Genomic DNA, 21,731 nt, shown 5'->3' with positions numbered 1-21,731 from the left:
TCAACATCCTAAAATAACCAGGCAAGAATACTAGTGTGGATCGCCATGCCCTCCTCCAGGGGATCTTCCTGACTCAGGGATTGAACCCGTGTGTCTCTTATGTCTCCTGCACTGGCAGTCGGGTTCTTTACCGCTAGCGCTACCTGGGAAGACTATTAAATGGTTGCGAATGTTAAATTTATTTACATATCCAGAAGGCTGTTTACAACCAGATTCTTTTGCAGTGACAAATGCAGGTTTAACTTAAATATTTAGCTCTTTAATTTACTTCTGCCTAACAAAACAAGTTAGAAAGTATTGACCCTATAGCAAAAATTGTCTTTAATAAAACATAATCCAGGCATATTTTTTTCATTCACATAAGAAATTGTGTCTCAGATAGCCATAACCTAAAAATAGTTTATAAAATCCTGCTATCTAAAACTAAGAAATTAGAAGTATTTATGCATATAGTTCCTTTTCACAAATTCCTAGAAGGTAAACTGAGAATTCTATAATAATATGTTATTTTCAATTAATAGTCTACACTATATATAGTTCAATAATAACCCCCATCTGCATATCTACACTTCTTTTATTGTAATATGGAAAGTCTACACTGGGGCCCAAACACCAGTAAGTATCAGAATGAGATAGCAATGATATCAGTTAGATAACTCATACTTGATTCTGGCAAATTAAAAGTTGTCTTTAAATTTGAGAGGAAAGCAATGTATAGATTTCTTCCAAAACTATAAACGAAGACTTATTCTGAAGTTAAAATAATTCAAGGAGTGTGGTATTGGCAAGGAAAGGCAAATAGACTAGAAACAGACCCACATATACATGCTTGATATTTGACAGAGCAACATGGCAGAGCAGTAGCGAAAAGGTAGTTTTTTTCATTTGGACAATTGGGTATTCATATGGAAAAAATTTTGGTTCCCTACCTCAGAGAGTCCATGGGAGATCAATTCTAGATGGTACACATACATAAATGTAAAAGATAAAACTATAAAGCATTTAGCAAACAACATAGGATATCTTTCCAATGTTAGGGTAGGTAAGAATTTCTTAAGACACAAAAAGGCTTAAAGCATAAAAGAAAACTCAACAAAATAAACAACTCTATTTATCAAAAAATGCCGTAGGGTAAAGAAAAGCTACAAACTAGGAGTAGATATTTGCAACATACAATTATCAGGGGATTAGAAACTAGGACATTAAAAACAAAAACAAAATACAAAAAAAACACAAACTCCTGCAGATCAATATATATAAGAGAAGCAATCAATCTTTCAAAATAAGCAATAGAAATGAGCAGATAGCTTACAAAAGAAGAGCTATGCATATATGAAAAGATTTCCAAGAAGAATCATCCAAGACAATGCAAGTTAAATCAGAAGAGATAACATTTTATACCCACCAGACTGGCAAAAATTTCAAAGTCCGATAAGATCAAATGTTGGAGAAGATGTGGAGTAACAGGACCCCTCACACATTGCTGGTGGGAGTGCAAATTGGTACAACCACTTTGGAAAATAATTTGGCATTTTCTAGTAAATTTGATGGTATATATATCCTATGACTCAGCAGTTCACTCCTGGAGAAACACTCTATGGAAACTTGCAGAGATCTACCACAAACAAGTTCAAGAATATGCATAGTGACATTGTTTATAATTGCAAAAACACTGACTATAACCCAAATGTCCACTTATAGAACTGATAAATAAAATGTTATATAGTCATACAATGTAATACTACACAGCAGCAACAATGAAGAAATACAGCTACATGCATCGATGACGTGGATTAATCTGACAAACATAATGCTGAACAAAAAGAGCAAGGCACAAAATACAAACTTAAAGTTCAAAAATGTGCAGAACCAAACAATTTGCTTACAGATACAAGCATAAGTGACCATTTTTAAGAGAAAAGTAAGGGAATTAAGTCATTATCTGTGGTTGGATTTGGAGATAAATGGATGGGATTGGAAAAAACCTGCAGAACGCTCCAAAGATGCATGAATGGCACGTACTAAGGTTTGTTTTTTTTAATGTCTTTTGTAAATAATGTAATTCTTCTTTGTAATTAATTAAAACTACCTAGGTCTGTAAAGATGTATAAATTATCTGTAAAGAGAAATGAGTCTATATAGACATTTATAAAATTCATAAAATTCCCCAGGGTAAAGATTAACAAAGAATTAAGTTTACATAAATAAAAATCAGACAGTAGGGAGATAAAATATATGAATTGTTTTGTTTTGGTTTCTTCCTCGTTTAACGAGGTAGACCTAATGTTTTGTAAATCTTTCCCCATTGGGAAATGTATACCATGATGCTGCTTTTGTGAATCCTTTTTAGATCCAGGCCAGTGGTTTTCAACCGGGGGCAGTTTTCTTCCTCTTCCCGCTTCCCCAGGGATAGTTGGCAATGGCTAGAGACGTGGATGGCTGTCACAAAGCAGAGGAGGAGGATGGAGAGTGGGGGAGAATGCCTCTGGCATTCAGTGCATAGAGGGAAGTGTTGCGTGTTCAGTTGCTTAGTTGTATCAGACTCTTTGCGATCCCATGAGCTATAGTCCACCAGGCTCCTCTGTCCGCGGGATTTTCCAGGCAAGAATAACTGGAGTGGGTTGCCATTTCCTCCTCCAGGGGGTATACCTGACCCAGGGAGCGAACCCATGCCTCTTGCATCTCCTGCACTGGCAGGTGAATTCTTTACCACTGAGCCACTTTGGAGGCCACAGAGGGCAGAGATGATGCCAAACGCTCTGCAAGGCACAGAACAGCCCCCGCAACCAAGGGCTGTCGGGCCCAGAGTGTCAGTAGTGCTGCTGTAACATACCCCAGTATAGGAAGAAACAACACTGGAGATAAAAGAACGTTTGCGTCATAAACCAAAAAGTATGACTCTGGGGGCATTTGGAGATCTAAGAAGGCAAACATGACATTTGGATAAAGACAGACAGTTCACTAAGGACTTCTCACACTAGGGAACAACAGGGAAACAGCAGGGAAAACAGCAAATAACTTGATTTGCTGTTTTCACAGGCTTAAGTGCTAAAGTAACATACATAGTCAGGAAAGCTGCTCACACAGAAAGGATATTCAGAATAAATTCTGTTTCAGAGAAGAGAATAGCAGAGTGAAATAATCACAGATACTGAGTTTCGACTCAGCTTTGTGTAAATTACTGTTCTCTGTGTTTTAACAGAATTTCTCACTGGTGTTTAAGTCTTTTCTAAAATATCTATAGAGTATATATTTTTTGTTTTATCATTTTTATATTAAAAAATAAGTCAAATGGATTTTATATTTTGCATTTGTGCTTTGTACTCTTAATTGAGGTGGGTAAAATCTGGGTCTAGAAGTTAAATATGCATGTTCTAACACCATTATCAATTGTAACCAGGTTTAAAAATTGTGATGCAATTCTTGTTGTTTTTTTTTAAGGAAGAAATCTACGTAGTATGGCTTAGAATTCAAACATATTGGTCAATGATAAATGCTGAAAAATCAGCTTCATTAATTTTATCTGTTAATGTCAACTAAGCAATTCTCCTCATTCTAGAATTTATATTATAAATGTTTTTGTTTTATCACTTCTTGAAAATAGTCATAATAGATATAGGGATGGTATTTTTGTTTTGTGGTTTATGAGCATAGATTGAGCTTCTAAGGGACTGATTGAAAAACTCAAATGCCTATAAAGACCAGGAGCTTAACCAAAAAGGAGGGAAAGTCCGAATGAGGAGCACAATGAGGTGGGGACCACAGCCCCCACCAAGGCAGGCAGTGTTGTTTAGCTGCAGTACTTTAAGCCACTGATAAATTTGAACCAAATTAGGGCCAAATGGCACCAAGTGGTCTTTTTTATTTTTAAGTAAAAAATAATTCACATTATCTTATGGTATATCCCAGTTTTTTATTTTTGATAACTAATTTTTTTTAATGCTTTCCTCATCAAAATTAACAGATTTGTGGGCCCTTGGGGCTGACAGTTGTTTTTCTTAAAAATACTGACAGGTAGTTTTTTTTTTTACATAAATGCTACATTATTATCTTAAGCACTTGAAATCTAAAATGAAGACATTACTGAAAACAAACTTTTCAATTAAATTGAGAAAGTAAACTGTTCCAGGGCAATAAGGATGCTGTATATGACATCCAGCTTATGTCTCAAAGAATGACGTTTATTCTTCCTGAATTTACTTGATAACTGAAATGCAGATTAAGTATACCTTACTGATGGGTTAATCATTACCTGTTCCTTTCTTGCAGGTGTAGGTGAGATGGTAATTGCAGGGAACGTCATTCCACTGGCCATTCTCATGCCATATAATCACAACACAATCTTCTCCAGTAGAAAAGAAGCTGTCTGGTTGGTTCGGCCTCCAGTTCTCATATTGCTGTAAAAATGCAGGGAAAGATAACTGTTGAAGCATACTATAAAAGCGATGGCTCCATCACAGCACAATTGAATTAGAATGGGCTCAGCAATTCCTGTTGAACAATTTAGCTCAAATAATTTTGGTGGTAAAGATTTTTACACTTTGAGTGGAAAATATGTGTTATCTCCAAGTCTCTCTTCAAGAAATATGCATATTTTTTCCTTTGACAATGAGATATATCTAAGGAACTTGGTGCTATTAATAGTGCTTCCCAGTGGTGCTAGTGGTAAAGAACTCTGCTGCCAATATAGGAGACAAGAGATGCGGGTTCAATCCCTGGGTCAAGAAGATCCCCTGGAAGAGGGCATAGCAACCCACTCCAGTATTCTTGCCTGGAGGATCCCACGGACAGAGGAGCCTGGCGGGCTACTGTCCGCAGTGTTGCAAAGAGTCAGACACAACTGAAATGACTTAGTGTGCACGTGTGTGTCCTAGATTTCTAAATATGAAATCAATGCTCATTTTAAGAATTTTAACCATGGCATTATTGTTAACTGTAACAACATTAATGGCAGTGCAACAACTAGAGACAAAAATCATAAACTCGGCACTCTGATCTACATGTTTCCTTCCAGACTCTATGTGTACATATACTGTTATGTAGTTGTGATTATAGTGTGATAAAAGGTTCAGTCCTTCATTTATATTTTTATCACTATAAAGTAGCTTTCTTTGTCTTATTGAATTAAATTGTTTTATCCAAATTCTTTGATATATTGATATATATGTAAATTGCTATATTTGTTCTTTATTTATCTAATATACCTATGCCCATCATTTTACACTCAACTTCCCTGAGTAATTCTGCTTTAGATATGATTCTCATGTACACCATACAGTTGTGTTTGCTTTATGATCCGATCTGCAAGTTTCTTTAATAGGAACATTTATCACATTTGTGTATATTGACATACAAGATAATGCTTTTAAAATACATCTTACTAAAAATGTTTTTTAAATGAATGTTCAGATAATTAAAAAGAATTTTATTGATCTGATGTTTTTCTACTGGTTGCCTTTATATCTTTAGATAATTCCTATTGATTCTCTGGTTTGAGCAATGACATGTAACCAGAAATATCTTTTAAAGCCTTCCACTAGTTTCACTTTTCACTTTCATGCATTGGAGAAGGAAATGGCAACCCACTCCGGTATTCTTGCCTGGAGAATCCCAGGGACGGGGAGCCTGTTGGGCTGCCGTCTATGGGGTCGCACAGAGTCGGACTCGACTGAAGCGACTTAGCAGCAGCAGCAGCGATACTTGGAACATGGAACAACAGACCGGTTCCAAATTGGGAAAGGAGTACTTCAAGGCTATATATTGTCACCCTGCTTATTTAACTTATATGCAGAGTGCATCATGAGAAATGCCAGACTGGATGAAGCACAAGGTGGAATCAAGATTGATGGGAAAAAAATCAATAACCTTAGATATGCAGATGACACCACTCTTTTGGCAGAAAGTGAAGAAGAACTAAAGAGCCTCTTGATGAAAGTGAAAGAGGAGAGTGAAAAAGTTTGGGGCTAGTGCACTGGGACGACCCAGAGGGATGGTATGAGGAGGGAGGAGGGAGGAGGGTTCAGGATGGGGAGCACATGTATGTGCTGTGATGGATTCATTTTGATATTTGGCAAAACTAATACAATTATGTAAAGTTTAAAAATAAAATAAAATTAAAAAAAAAAAAAGTTGGCTTAAAGCTGAACATTCAAAAAACTAAGATCATGGCACCCAGTCCCATCACTTCATGGCAAATAGATGGGAAAACAATGGAAACAGTGACAGACTTTACTTTTGGGGGCTCCAAAATCACTGCAAATGGTGACTGCAGCCATGAAATTAAAAGATGCTTGCTCCTTGGAAGAGAAGCTATGACCAACCTAGACAGCATAGAGATTACTTTGCCAACAAAGGTCAGTCTAGTCAAAGCTATGGTTTTTCCAGTAGTCACGAATGGATGTAAGAATTGGACTAAAAGAAAACTGAGCGCCAAAGAATTGATACTTTCGAACTGTGGTGTTGGAGGAGATTCCTGAGAGTCCCTTGGAACACGAGGAGATCAAACCAGTCAATCCTAAAGGAAATCAGTCCTGAATATTCATTAGAAGGACTGGTGCTGAAGCTGAAACTCCAGTACTTTGGCCACCCAATGTGAAGACCTGACTCATTGGAAAAGACCTTGATGCTGGGAAAGATTGAAGACAGGAGGAGAAGGGGATGACAGAGGATGAGATTATTGAATGGCAACCTGTCCAGTTGGTGATGGACAGGGAAGCCTATCATGCTGCAGACCATGGGGTCACAAAGGGTCAAACACGACTGAGCAACTAAACTGAACAGTGATATTTGCCTTTTATTTTAGCACCAATAATAGATGAAACCCTATTCTAGGTACTTCGTATGCATTATCTCTTACAATGATCCAGCAAGACTGGGAATAACTTGGACCTTAGAAATGTTAAACACCCAGAACTTTTTGGTTTACATTCAATTTTTTGTCACCTTAAAATGTAGCCTCCATATCAAGCAACAATTACATGAAAAACATAGTCCTTATGCCTATTCAAAAGTAACAAACTTTAGTGAGATGAAAATAATATTGCACTATAAATAAGAAAGCAGTTTCCCAGCTGCCAGACTCTTAACTAGAATGTGATACGGGACAAGTTTGTTCAGGTCTGTCTGACTCGACTTGGGTACTGCTTTCCCAATATGCTTTGCTTACTGTCAGCTTTTACATCACATCTAATGTTGACCAGACTGGTGGAGACACATTTCCTTCATCTGAAAGGAATATAGATTCAGATTTATGGGACAATGGCAAATATGACATCTCTCTGGGCATACAGATTTATTAATCTTTTCTTGAATTAAATTTAAAATTAATTTCTAGTGGTAAAATCTGCCTACCAATGCAGGAGATGTAAAAGACACAGGTTTGATCCCTGGGTTGGGACGATCCCCTGGAGAAAGGCATGGCAACTCACTCCAGTATTCTTGCCTGGAGAATCCCATGGACAGAGGAGCCTGGCAGACTCCAGTCCACTGGGTTGCAAAAAGTCAGACATGACTGAAGTGACTTAGCATGCATGCACCTTGAATTAAATTTAATAAGTTTGTGTGTAGAAAACAAACTTATGGTTACCAAGGGGAGAAGAAAGGAGGGAGAGAGAAATTGAGAGGTTGGGATTGATATATATATATATAAAATAGATAACTATACATGAAATAGATACTATACATAAAATAGATAACTAATAAGAACCTACTGTACAGCACAGGGAACTCTACTCAATACTCTGTAATGACCTCTGTGGGTAAACAATCTTAAAAAGAGCGCGTGTGTGTGTGTGTATATATATATATATATATATCTGATTCACTTTGCTGTATAGCAGAAACTAACAACATTGTAAATCAACTATACTCCAATACAAATTTTAAAAAAGGGGGAAAAATAAGTCTGTGGTTGCAACAATGAATTAGATTCTATTTGAAAAAAGAGAAGAAAGAACTGAATATGACTGAAGGCAATTGTTCCCAATTCAGAGCATGCCAAGAGCTGTTATTTCCAAAAGCTATTTTTATGTTTTAAAAAAATGTACAGTAAATTTACTAGAAAATGGTTCGAATTTTCCTTTATCCTCAGGAAAAAAAAATGTGGTTTTTAAAACTTTATAGTGAAACAACCTAGATCTTTGAAAAATAACTTGTGAGATGAAGACCTTAAGTTTGAAAGGTAGATGATTAAGAAATCTTCTACTTTTCTTTCAATCTCTTTGCTTAACTTTGCTTTGAAATAAACATCAATCATGTGAAAATTAAAATAGGAGACAAGAGACCTCTGCTATGTAAAAAAGTGTCTCTGAAAAGTGATACAACTGCAAAGAATTAAGGGGAGGTTAGTAAAGATTTTTTTCCCCCAAAACACAGAATTAAGGATGCTTTTATTTCTCCTGTGGAAATCCAGAAATTACATGGATTTAAATCCATTCTCTTAGCCTGGAGGGTACCACCGAGTTACCCACTAGGTGACCCTTGGAAAGACGCTTAGAGGAACATACACACCAAGCCACTCTGCCTGGCAGGTTTTCCTGCAACAAGGAACTGACGTTTGATCTGACCTGGGTTTCTAATTATTTCTTTATTTTTCTTTCCTTATTATCTCTTACCCTCTGTGTTTTTTTTTGTTTTTTGCTATCTTCCTTTATTAGATGATGGAAAAGGAAATGGAGCAACATTGCAGATAGAAATGTCACATTTGTCCTGCTGCTGTATAACTAAACTGTCTTTAATAGATGAATTAAAGCAGGATAAAATAAAAAATTAATAAGTAAAAGAATAAGAATCCCCTAAAACTAATAAAGATCTACATTTAATACTTTTATGGTGAAAGATTCCAGAGTTCCTCATATACTTAACTTGGAGCTCAATATTTTCTAGTTTACTTTCTAACTAACCGTTTCCAGGAAACCAGTGAATGTCCTCAAAGGTGGAAAATTTTCCAGTATCCCAACACATGTGTACACTGTGCAATGCTCCCCTCTCCTTGTCCCTCCCGTACTGTTCGTCTCCCTTCTTTGCTCTATTTTTCCTCATAACACTGATTACCTTCTAATATCCTATGCATCTTATTTACTTATTGCATTTTTTTCTCCTTAGCAGAGTGTAAGCTCATTAAGGACAGGAGTTTGGGTTTCTTTTGTTTACTCCTGTATCCTCAGTGCCTGTATCCTCAGGAGCTATGGCTGGCCCCTGATTGAAGATGTTGCTTCCCCCTGGTAACCATAAGCAAAACAATCACAAAGTCAGCAGAGTTAAATAACCGTTCTGGGAAACGGTTGGCAATGCACACCAAGAGTCTTAAACAGTTCTCAACACTGGACCTCGTAATTCTACTTCTAAAGGGTTATCCTAAAAAATAACCAGAGGTGTTAACATTTTATCTAAAATATTACTTACACTAGTAGTAAGTGGGAAAAATATATAGAGCAAACATATATTTAGTAAATCTTGGGTACAGCCAGACAAATGGGATATTATATAAGCATTAAATATCTTGTTATTGAGGATTATACAGGAAGATGGAAGATACTAAAAGAAGTGTTAAGTTAAAAATCAAAGTACTAAAAATATACAATGATCCAAATTTTACACATACTCTCAGATGTAGCTGTTTGTATGCGTGCATATAAAGGATCAAAGAAAATATGTGATCAAATGTCATATATAAAGTTTATACCCAGTGCTATGAGATTAAGGTAATATTTTATTCTACATATTCTTACAGGTTTGAAAACTTGCCTTGAGTAAGTATGAATTACTTCTGTAATTAGTAAAAATGAACAGTATAAAATGATCTATGCAGTGATCAGAAAGAACTTACCAATTTCTCAGCTAGCCCTTTTTTAATCTAACCTCAAGAAATAGCATTTCAAGTCATCCAAGTCCCTTAACTGCCATGTATTTTGCAGCTGACATTTCCTCCTGATCTCAACAATAACCATCTCATTTTCACACTGAAATGAGATTCTGATTCCATGCCACCAAAGCAATTCTCAGGCCTTAAGCTGCCCAGACTCAGACCTCTGGTAAAAGATTTAATTGTTTTGGGTGGGAATTGCATTTGGCTCACAACAGTGATTTAAAACCCGTGTTCTGTGTTGTTGCTTGGCAGAACTGTGGCTTAATGGTGCAGGACCAAATTTTAAGTCTGTGGTTTTTACAAGAATGTCTGATAGCCACAGGCATGTCACACTATTACCTCATATCTGATTGCTCCATTGTGCGCATTTATTTTGGCTTGGATGCTTTGATTTTGCTCCATGTTACTGCCAAACTGACTTAGCAAAGGAAACTGCAGTTTTCTGAACAACTTTCTTTGTATCCTTCTCAATTCTTTATAGCCTTATTTAATATCATTTATAGGACGAAAGAGTAGAAAAAATAAATCATTGATTTTAGGTTTAATAACGTATTTTTTTTTCCACTAAAGCTAAATGTGAGGAAATCGGTTCTGAGTTATAAGAATGTAACTGAGCCTTGTTCATATAGACCGTGACTCATACATACAGAAGTGTAGACTCTTGGATCAAGCAGAGAAAAATTCTCTACTTTCACCTGGATTATCTTCTCCTCACTGGGATTATAAGCCAACATTCTGGGTGATCCAGCCCAGATTGACCCTCTTCTAGGATTGGATGGACAAACTAAGAATTATCCCAAAAGACCAGCATGGTTTGGGGAGAATTCATCTTAACATTGCAAACAGAAATAAATGCTGACCAGAGACTGCTTCTGTCTCAGAGACTCATGTTCACCATTCTAAACCTTGAACTCTTTTTCTTTCCCATAGAGACCAGAATTAGATCAATACCGTGTCTGAAAAGAAGCCCCTACATTACTTTGCATTTTTATTCTCTTCTGAGGGCAGAGGAAATTATGACATAAAAGTCACACAGCTGATGGCAAGCCAGATCAGATGTAAACTTTTCTACATGTTCTGTAATAGACTTGCATTTTATCAGATCAGATCAGATCAGATCAGTCGCTCAGTCGTGTCCGACTCTTTGCGACCCCATGAATCGCAGCACGCCAGGCCTCCCTGTCCATCACCAACTCCCGGAGTTCACTGAGACTCACGTCCATCGAGTCAGTGATGCCATCCAGCCATCTCATCCTCTGTTGTCCCCTTCTCCTCCTGCCCCCAATCCCTCCCAGCATCAGAGTCTTTTCCAATGAGTCAATTCTTTGCATGAGGTGGCCAAAGTACTGGAGTTTCAGCTTTAGCATCATTCCTTCCAAAGAAATCCCAGGGCTGATCTCCTTCAGAATGGATCTCCTTGCAGTTCAAGGGACTCTTAAGAGTCTTCTCCAACACCACAGTTCAAAAGCATCAATTCTTTGGTGCTCAGCCTTCTTCACAGTCCAACTCTCACATCCATACATGACCACAGGAAAAACCATAGCCTTGACTAGACGAACCTTTGTTGGCAAAGTAATGTCTCTGCTTTTGAATATGCTGTCTAGGTTGCTCATAACTTTCCTTCCAAGGAGTAAGCGTCTTTTAGTTTCATGGCTGCAGTCACCATCGGCAGTGATTTTGGAGCCCAGAAAAATAAAGTCTGACACTGTTTCCACTGTTTCCCCATCTATTTCCCATGAAGTGATGGGACCAGATGCCATGATCTTCGTTTTCTGAATGTTGAGCTTTAAGCCAACTTTTTCACTCTCCACTTTCACTTTCATCAAGAGGCTTTTTAGTTCCTCTTCACTTTCTGCCATAAGGGTGGTGTCATCTGCATATCTGAGGTTATTGATATTTCTCCCGGCAATCTTGATTCCAGCTTGTGTTTCTTCCAGTCCAGCGTTTCTCATGATGTACTCTGCATATAAGTTAAATAAGTAGGGTGACCATATACAGTCTTGACGTCCTCCTTTTCCTATTTGGAACCAGTCTGTTGTTCCGTGTCCAGTTCTAACTATTGCTTCCTGACCTGCATACAGGTTTCTCAAGAGGCAGGTCAGGTGGTCTGGTATTCCCATGTCTTGAAGAATTTTCCACAGTTTATTGTGATCCAAACAGTCAAAGGCTTTGGCATAGTCAATAAAGCAGAAATAGATGTTTTTCTGGAACTCTTTTGCTTTTTCCATGATAAAGCGGATGTTGGCAATTTGATCTCTGGTTCCTCTGTCTTTTCTAAAACCAGCTTGAACATCTGGAAGTTCACAGTTCACATATTGCTGAAGCCTGGCTTGGAGAATTTTGAGCATTACTTTCCTAGCGTGTGAGATGAGTGCAATTGTGCAGTAGTTTGAGCATTCTTTGGCATTGCCTTTCTTTGGGATTGGAATGAAAACTGACCTTTTCCAGTCCTATGGCCACTGCTGAGTTTTCCAAATTTGCTAGCATATTGAGTGCAGCACTTTCACAGCATCATCTTTCAGGATTTGGAATAGCTCAACTGGAATTCCATCACCTCCACTGGCTTTGTTCGTAGTGATGCTTTCTAAGGCCCACTTGACTTCACATTCCAGGATGTCTGGCTCTAGGTCAGTGATCACACCACCATGATTATCTGGGTCATGAAGATCTTTTTTGTACAGTTCTTCTGTGTATTCTTGCCATCTCTTCTTAATATCTTCTGCTTCTGTTAGGTCCATACCATTATTTAAACCTTGTATGAGCTGCTTAATGCTCTATACTGTATGAAAAAGTTACTTTAGAGTCCCAATTAAATGATCACCTCTACATATCTGTACAAAAAGAAAATGTGCCCCCAAAGACAACCATTTCAATTAAATTTAATTTATTAACTTTTCAGTTACTGTTTTCTCTTTCTTTTCCCCCCAATCAGATTCAAGCAAGGTAGCTGCCAAAAACATACACTGATTCTAAAAATCCTGGCCAAAATCCAACAGTCACATACCATTCTATCAATTGAATGTCTCCACAACCAGAGAATTCATTCTGAATCAATCCTAATATGATTGAAGTTATTCACCAGAATCTATCAAATTTTACAAATGCTTAGATTATTTTTTTCCAAATAACCTGTATCTTACTGTCAAAATTTTATTCCTGTCTTAAATGAACATAAAAGCAGAGAATTACCCTGCAGGTCTCCTGGAGCACATGGAACTCCCCTGCCTGCAAACATTCTCCACCCTTGGAGAGTGAATTCAGTTCCACGGATCTAAGAAGAACTTGACTTAGTTCTCTCAAGCAGAGTGGCTGAAGAGTTATTCTCTCCTCCCCAGCTCTTTGAAAGTTTCCATCTTGATTCAATCAACATATTGGAAGGGAAAATGTATGTACTGTGTTTTGGGATAGGGGTAGAGTCTCTGCTTTTGAAAGTTACCAGAAACCTACTAAACTCAGTCAGGGTTTACATCCTTTCAAGGTGACTCTGACTGTTTAGTGTCTTGGAGTCCGAACTGTCATTCAAAGATACCAGCGGACTTTTATCTTTAAAATACACACCACCATGATCAATGGCCCTGAAATCTCAGCAGATAACTAGCATCACGAGCATGAACAAAATAAACTGAGGATAAAACTGTAATGTAAGTAATTGACTTTTTTCTTAAGTAAAGATAGATCACTGTCTTTTTTCTAAGGTTAAAAAGCATAATTCATAGACTCACAGACACAGAAGGGAAACTTATGGCTACTCAAGGGGAAAGGTAGAGAGGAATAAATTAGGACTTTAGGATTAAAAGATAGACACTACTATAACTAAAATAGATAAACAGCAAGAAAGACCTACTGTATAGCACAGGGAACTACATTCAATATCTTATAAGAACCTATAATGGAAAAGAATACATGCACACATACATGTAACTGAATTACTTTGCTACACACCTGAAACTAACACAACATTGTATATCCACTATACTTCAATTTTTCAAAAAGCATTATTTCATTAATAGACAAGGTTTAGAAATAAATCAGGTATTTTGCTTTGCTTTACAGCAGGAGTTAGCTTGGTTCAGCTTTGAGCACTGCTTTCTGTTCAAGAAAAGAAACATACCATCCAGTATTAGTTACTTCTGTGATAGTCACGTCCCAGCTGGTCCTTTATGTGACACAGATATAAACAGATCAATTTATGAGGAAATAGGCAAGCAGCTGGATGGTGAAAAGAAAAGGCTGGATCAAGGAAGGTTCTTGAAATGTGGAATGACTTACTCTCCTCCTCACATGCTGCTACTGCTAAGTCACTTCAGTCGTGTCCGACTCTGTGTGACCCCATAGACGGCAGCCCAGCAGGCTCCGCCGTCCCTGGGATTCTCCAGGCAGGAACACTGGAGTGGGTTGCCATTTCCTTCTCCAATGCATGAAAGTGAAAAGTGAAAGTGAAGTCGCTCAGTTGTGTCCGACTCTTAGCGACCCCATGGACTGCAGCCTACCAGCCTCCTCCATCCATGGGATTTTCCAGGCAAGAGTACTGGAGTGGGGTGCCACTGCCTTCTCCGCATCCTCACATGCAACATTCCAATATAATCTTTGTTTTTAGCCTACCAGGCTCTTCTGTCCATGGAATTCTCCAGGCAAGAATACTGGTGTCGGTTGCCATTTCCTTCTCTAGTGGATCTTTCCAGCCCAAGGACTGAACCCAGATCTCCTGCACTGCAGGCAGATTCTTTACTGTCTAAGCCACTAGAGAAGACTTTGTCTAGGAAATCTTTTGTCTTTAAACGATAAAGCCAATTCAAAAATCAAACCCCTGAAGATAACAAGGTCATGCTTCAGCCTCTAGTAGAGAAAGAATTCCTGGAACATGAAAGAGCTTTGTTTTTAAATTCCTTTATCCGCATCTTAAAGCTAAGACATTTTCAAAGCAATGGACCTTATCAAAACTTGGTTGATAACTAGCCCTTCTCCATAATATTTGACCCATTTCAAATTCTTTTCATTGAGATTTTATGATTTCTTTGGTCAAATAACTACAAAGAATAATCGATGGAAACAAATTGGTTCTGCTAAAGAATCACTCTGTTTAAAATCTTTTGGTTTCTTTTCTTCTCTAATGAAATAAAAAAAAAATATTTTCACACACTAAATGAAATTAAAGTTCATCTTTCTGTGACACAAATTTGACACTTACTACCATCACACACACACACACACACATTCACCCCTACAAGTACAGTATTTCTTGGCCTCAGGGAAGGCAGCATCTAGGCTAGACCTTTGGGAGTGCCCCTGTTCACGCAGACCTGTGCTGTGGATAGGTTCCCACCATGAAAATGATAGAGAAATTCCAAAATGGTTAAATGACTACCAGAATCAACAGCAGCAGACTCCTTGAGATGGGAAAACAGAGCTGTCCTTTGGACAAACTTGTTAGCTAACTAAACAATCTTTACACACTAGTCCCTGGGTAGAGTTTGAATTTGTGCTTGAGCAAAAAGTACAAACTGTTTCATGTCATGGATCTTGAGGCTCTCTCATATCATCAGTTCAGTTCAGTCACTCAGTCGTGTCCTACTCTTCATGACCCCATGGACTGCAACACTCCAGGCCTCCCTGTTCATCACTGACTCCCAGAGTTTACTCAAACTCATGCCCATTGAGTCAGTGATGCCACCCAACCATCTCATCCTCTGTCGTCCCCTTCTCCTCCTGCCTTCAATCTTTCCCAGCATCACGGTATTTTCAAATGAGCCAGTTCTTCACAGCAGATGGCCAAAGTATTGGAGTTTCAGCTTCAGCATCAGTCCTTCTAATGAACAGTCAGGACTGATTTCCTTTAGGATGGACTGGTTGGATCTCCTTGCTGTCCAAGGGACTCTCAAGAGTCTTCTCCAACACCACAGTTCAAAAGCATCAATTCTTTGGCGCTCAGTTTTCTTTATAATCTAACTTTCACATCCATACATGACTACTGGAAAACCATAGCTTTGACTAGACATGCCTTTGTTGGCAAAGTAATGTCTCTGCTTTTTAATATGCTGCCTAGGTTGTTCATTACTTTTCTTTCAAGGAGTAAGCCTCTTTCAATTTCATGTCTGTAGTCACCATCTGCAGTGATTTTGGAGCCCAAGATCTCCCACGTATATCTGAACTGCAAATCTTGAATCTGTATCTGCCAAGGGCCTCCTCTGTCACTGACCTTGGACCTACACACATATTTTTCTACAGTTTTTCCACTTCACTTGAGTTAGATTGAATCTTTTGTTCTTTAAAATTCACTGGAATTTAGATTATCTTAATGGCTTTGTGTTTTAGAACTACTTTGGGTTTTGCCAAGTATGTTTAAACAATTAATCACATACATTCCATTGATAAAAACCACTCTTGACATTTGTCCAGTAAAGTCATTCTATGATATAATATATTATTGTAATTGTTGGAAGAATTTATTAAGGCTTCAAGTTATAATTTGGAGTTGTTTTTTTTTTTTTTTTCCATGAACAATCCAGTCTCTACTTTCTACCTAGTCTCCCTTTCCCCAAACACTGCTGATTTAATTCACTGTAAAAAAATTTTCATAATAAAACCAAAAATATCCTCTAGGTTCACACGCCAAGCGAACCAGCCAAGGAAAACTTTCCTCTGTTATTACTGTGCATAAAGTGAAGATACAGGAAAGATTGGTCCTAATATTTGCCTCAGTTGCTAGGATTTTACTAAGCATGTGACTTCATGTGTTAGCTTCAACTGTATTTGAAAAATCATCTCATATCACATGTAACTTTCAAGTTCACAATATAATGCAATTCATACTAGAATTTTAAAACCTAAAGCTATAGGGACTTAACTCACAGAGAATATTACTCCTGCAGGAATTTAAGTGCAGTTCTGGGAGTGCGAAGTTTTGACATGCAAAATACTATCTGGCCACTAGGTGGTGATATCCATCCATCACTATATTTTGAATTACCAACTAATTCACAGTTAAAGTAGAATCCCCCCAAAACTACGATTATTTACTCTATATGGGAAAAAAAAAAAGATTAAAATTATCTGTGTTATGTCCTTTCAGTTTTGTGAGGAAAAGTAAGAAGAGAACACTTTTCTAAAAAATAGATCTCAACTAAACAGTAAGTACCAATCCCATTACATTCTATTTGGCTACAGGCCAGTGTAGCTATAATCTAAACTTTCTACTTGACAAAAACATTCAACTACAATAGTTTGTTTTTACTATTTGGGCTTTTTAAATTATCAGATAACTTACATCAATGGTGAAACTGCATCAGAAACAAGCCAAATCTATAATAGCCACCTAAAATCCTTAGAACAGGGCAGATAAAAAATAAGCACCTATACAGGAGAGTGAAAAGGTTGGCTTAAAACTCAACATTCAAAAAACTAAGATCATGGCATCTGGTTCCATCACTCCATGGCAAATAGATGAAGAAAAAGTAAAAATGGTGACAGATTTTATTTTCTTGGGCTCCAAAATCACTGCAGACCATGACTGCAGCCACAAAATTAAAAGACAATTGCTCCTTGGCAGAAAGGCTATGACAAACCTACACAGCATATTAAAAAGCAGAGACATCACTTTGCCAACAAAGGTCTGGATGGTCAAAGCTATGGTTTTTCCAGCAGTCACGTATGGATGTGAGAGTTGGACCATAAAGAAAGCTGAGCACTGCAGAACTGATGCTTTTAATGTAGTGCTGGAGAAGATTCTTGAGAGTCCCTTGGACTGCAAGATCAAACCAGTCAATCCTAAAGGAAATCAGTCTGAATATTCACTGGAGGGACTGATGCTGAAGCTGAAGCTCTAATACTGTAGACACCTGATGTGAAAAGCTGACTCATTCGAAAAGACCATGTGCTGGGAAAGAATGAGGGCAAGAGGAGAAAAGGGAGACAGAGGATGAGATGGTTGGATGGCATCACCAGCTCAATGGACATGGGTTTGAGTAACCTCCAAGAGATAGTGAAGGACAGGGAAGCCTGGTCTGCTGTAGTCCATGGAGCAGGGATATGACTTAGCTATTGAACAACAATATGCACACAAGTTAATGTCTTCGTGTGATTTAGTTTGTTTTTAATTAAAAACTTATGTAGATTAGTTATAAAAACATGACACTTGTACTAAAAGCTGACTTCTCTGTGTTCAAACTCTTTTTATCACCTGGAACCGGTAGGGCCACTGCTGCTCTTCCCATGGCCAAATGCAGATGATGCCAGGATGCCAGGGGTAAGCAGATAACCACCCAAGGATACAAGGATAAAAGCAAACTCCAAAGAGAAAACAGCGACCCTAGAGGACTGCTTACCCTTTTGAAACATATGCTGATAAGAAACCACCTTTGCACTAAATGAAGGACTCAGATAAACCACTCTGGGTTTACCTCCGCCCCCAACTCTCCGCCTTTCAGAACACAGGTCAAATGGTTATCTGCCAGGAGCTTAGGAGGACTACTTATTAGAGAAATCAAAACATTTGGTAACTTTAAAATGCCTCTCTCCCCTAGATGGCTCTGGTCACAATAGGCATTTGTTTGCAGTCTGCGGCATGGGGGGAAGGAGGGCGGTTGTATTTAATTTTGTTTTATTTAAATTGCCGGGTCACATGACCTCACTTCGAGGTAGAGATATACCCTCTTCTGATCCTGGTACTTGCTTCAGGTTACTCTGGTCTCGGTCCTTGTTTATTTATGTTTTAAAGGAGGTTATGGTTTTGCCGTTGTCTTTTAGTCCAACAACCAAAAGGAAAAGAGCAGCTTTGTTTTAAAGGAGAAAGAGACGTTTGTTTTGGTGTCCCTGCCCTAGGCTGGCAGCCTGGAGTCGGATCCTGCAAACATGAATACATCGAAGGGAAGAAAAACTAACTTGGGCTCTCCTGATAGTTGTTAAAGTGGCAATATGCCCATTATTTTCCTAGCTGGCAAGTCTCTGTGCGGGAGAGATGATCTGCCAGCTTTGGAGCACAGCACTAATCTTGTGTAATAGTGTGAGCTCACTGCCCTACAAAGTAGTAATTATCAACAGCAGTTTCCAAAGGATGTGAGTTCCTCCCACTGTGAGAGCACTTGGGAGATGGGGCCCCAGGCTCAGCCCCACAAGCCACTTGCGTTTAATCCCCACCATGAATGATGCCAGTGGGTTCCTTCGCCCCAAGTTTGTTTGTACAGGTCTTCAGTCAGGAAGTGCTAACGATCCAAATGCAACGTGAAACTGCCAAATCCATTCAACATTTTCTTGGCCTTTTCCTTGGTTATGCATTGCCTTAAACTAATTAGCAATTAAATTTAAATAACCGTGTGTGATTTTCAAGTTTCACAGAGCACTGTTGGAAAAGCCTCTGGGAGAAGGAACTACTGCATTGATCAATTCTTTTTTTAAGGGGAATTTTGTCAACTATGAAGTGATCTTCTGGTGGAGGGTAAATATGGTTCTTCCAGCTGTTTGCTGTCACGAACCAGCTGACTCAAGGAAGGGAAAGGAGGAGGTGAGGGTTTTGTGTTCTACAACTACTCTATTGCTCGATCTATCTCACGTGTAGAATCAGAAGAATCAATTCTTGTTTCAAATCAAACTGAACTGCAACACAAGTAAAAATTTTCACCAAGAGTTTAGTGGTCTTTTGGACAAGAAACTGAAAATTCTTCTACTCATGGGCAATGTGTGAAAGGAAGAGGAAACAGCCTACGTTTCCTTGGCTTTTAGGGTAATGTGATGAAGTCTGTGAGATTTAACATAATTAAATTAATGTTGATATGCAGTGTGACTTGCTCATAGGGAAGTGGCATTTGACTTGGAGCTGAAGCCACAGCACAGCCAACACACATCCATCTGCAAACATTTGACAGGAAGTCTTCTAAGATTTTCAGGTAGAAAAAGTAAAACTGAAAGTTTTGGCTTGGGGGTTTTGTTTTGCATCATTGTTTTCTGCCAAATCATTCTCAATCCCTTCAAACCTACAAACCTACAAACAAACTTGGAAGACACGGTTAGTTAATTCTCTTGATTCTCTTTTCAATGTCCAAGACATCTGGGAGAGGGAGGAGGATACGAACCTCTGTGTTTATAAAAGGGTAATAACGGTACATTCCTGCAGAAAAAAAAAAATAATAATGGTTTATGGCCTGCAATTTGTTACTCTTTTTCTCTGTCCCTTTTAAGTGTCTCTTCCTGGATTAAAGGCCATTTCTTTATTGTTTCTACCTTTTTAAAAGCTGTGTTTTTTTTTCTCACCATACTTTGCATGACAGACTGAGGTGTTTATTCATGAAAGAAGAAAAAGGGACTCTGGATTTAAAGTCAAATCCACAACTGATTTAGCTATCTTTCTGCATCAACTCTGCATCATGACCAGGAGGGCAAGTGAGTATTCCAAATTCTAGGAGGGCCAGTTTGCCAATGATCAACCATGTTTAAAAAAAAAAAAAATTGCAAAATTCCGATATCTTCCAGAATATTATTCCCATAGCATTTTTTAAGCACAAAAAGGATATCAATAAGTGCTTCATAATCTATCTCATAACATAAAGGCACAAGATTAATTAGCTAGAGCTAGAAAATAAGACAGCTATGGATTTGTGAATTACTAACTTGTTTGAGAACTTTCTGACTAGAGCCAGACAAGTGCAGAGAAAAGGAAGTCTGTTGTCTCCAAACACGACCCTGGAGAGTGAGAAGGAGGCCGTGACTACTTCCTAGGAAGCTGACAAGCTACCAGTCTTTCACAGAGTGACACTGAGTGCTGATAAAACAGAGATGACAGGGGAAAAGTATAAAAGAGATGTAGAAAGTGCTCTTTTTAATGTATAAGGATAAAGCCAAGGGTTTTTCCCTTACAAATCAGACTTTCCTAAAGCTCCTCAACATTTTTTTAAAGGGAACTGGATTGTCAGTTCTATTCAATCCTCAACCTCTGGACATCGAAGGTGACATTTTCCTTTGAAGTAATCGCATCTGATCCACTGAAGCATCTGAGCCCCAGTGGTGAGGGGGCAGTTTTGAGCTGCTGTAGGAACTGACTAAAAAGAAGACTGAAAGGAGCAATACAGACCTCAGGAGAATCCTGTGAGAATTCTCTGAGAGTTTTATTCCTGGGTGGTTAGAGAGAGGAGGGGGTAAGAGAGTACAAGCTTTAAGTCTCTGAGGCCCACGGGTTGATTTTAAACTGGGGAGTTGTGTTATAAAAAAAATGGTGTGACGAAGGCACTTAACAGTTTCCAGCATCTTCCTAACTTTGCTGTCCATGGACACACTATAATCTGTAGTTGAAAAGCAAGTCATGAAATGATTTTGCCAGGATGCATGTAGGTGGAGAAACATAAGTGACTCCAGAGTGCTCCCTGAGGTCTGGCTCCCTCTGTGCTTGAAAGGACGGACTCAGATAGTGGATGGATAAAGGAAGCCCTGTCCAACTTAGCAACCACGTCATCCTCGGGGAAGCAACCCATAAGAAATGAAACAAGCTGAAAACATTCAGGAGTGGGATTCCTTTTGCTTGTTTCACTACATTTTGGATTTGGATAATAAGGTTTTTAAAAGTCTGAGTAATTGTCAGTTTCCCAAAACTTCATGGAAAATCAGCCCTGATATAACTCAAACTTTTGAAAAGTTTGCTTTCCATTTTTTCTTCCCAAGGCTTATATGTATTCTTGGGACAACCATGGACAAAATTGTCATCATTTCCAGGAGGAACATCTGTTTTCCTTTGAGTTAATAACTTTCGTAAGATGCATTATGCTCAGCGACATACTTCTGATTCACAGAAACATTTTTTTTTCTTTTTGTCATGTTTGAAATACCACCTATTTTATGGTTTAATTTTTTTCATACTGATACAACTTTAAATAAAACAATTTAG

General features: G+C 38.2%; 1 protein-coding gene across 4 annotated transcripts in view; it reads right to left on the bottom strand.

Moving 5' to 3' along the window:
• Window positions 1–21,731, bottom strand: part of VCAN (versican) — a 120,015-nt gene that overhangs the window by 2,756 nt on the left and 95,528 nt on the right. For all 4 annotated transcript variants that reach the window (XM_005209720.5, XM_005209719.5, XM_015472358.3 and 1 more), the window contains 1 exon segment: window positions 4,253–4,397. In XM_005209720.5, the coding sequence (XP_005209777.2) occupies window positions 4,253–4,397 (145 nt within the window).

The sequence above is a fragment of the Bos taurus genome, chromosome 7 (genome assembly GCF_002263795.3).
Source record: "Bos taurus isolate L1 Dominette 01449 registration number 42190680 breed Hereford chromosome 7, ARS-UCD2.0, whole genome shotgun sequence".
NCBI classification, from domain to species: Eukaryota; Metazoa; Chordata; class Mammalia; order Artiodactyla; family Bovidae; genus Bos; species Bos taurus.
This window is presented reverse-complemented; position numbering and strand designations above follow the sequence as displayed.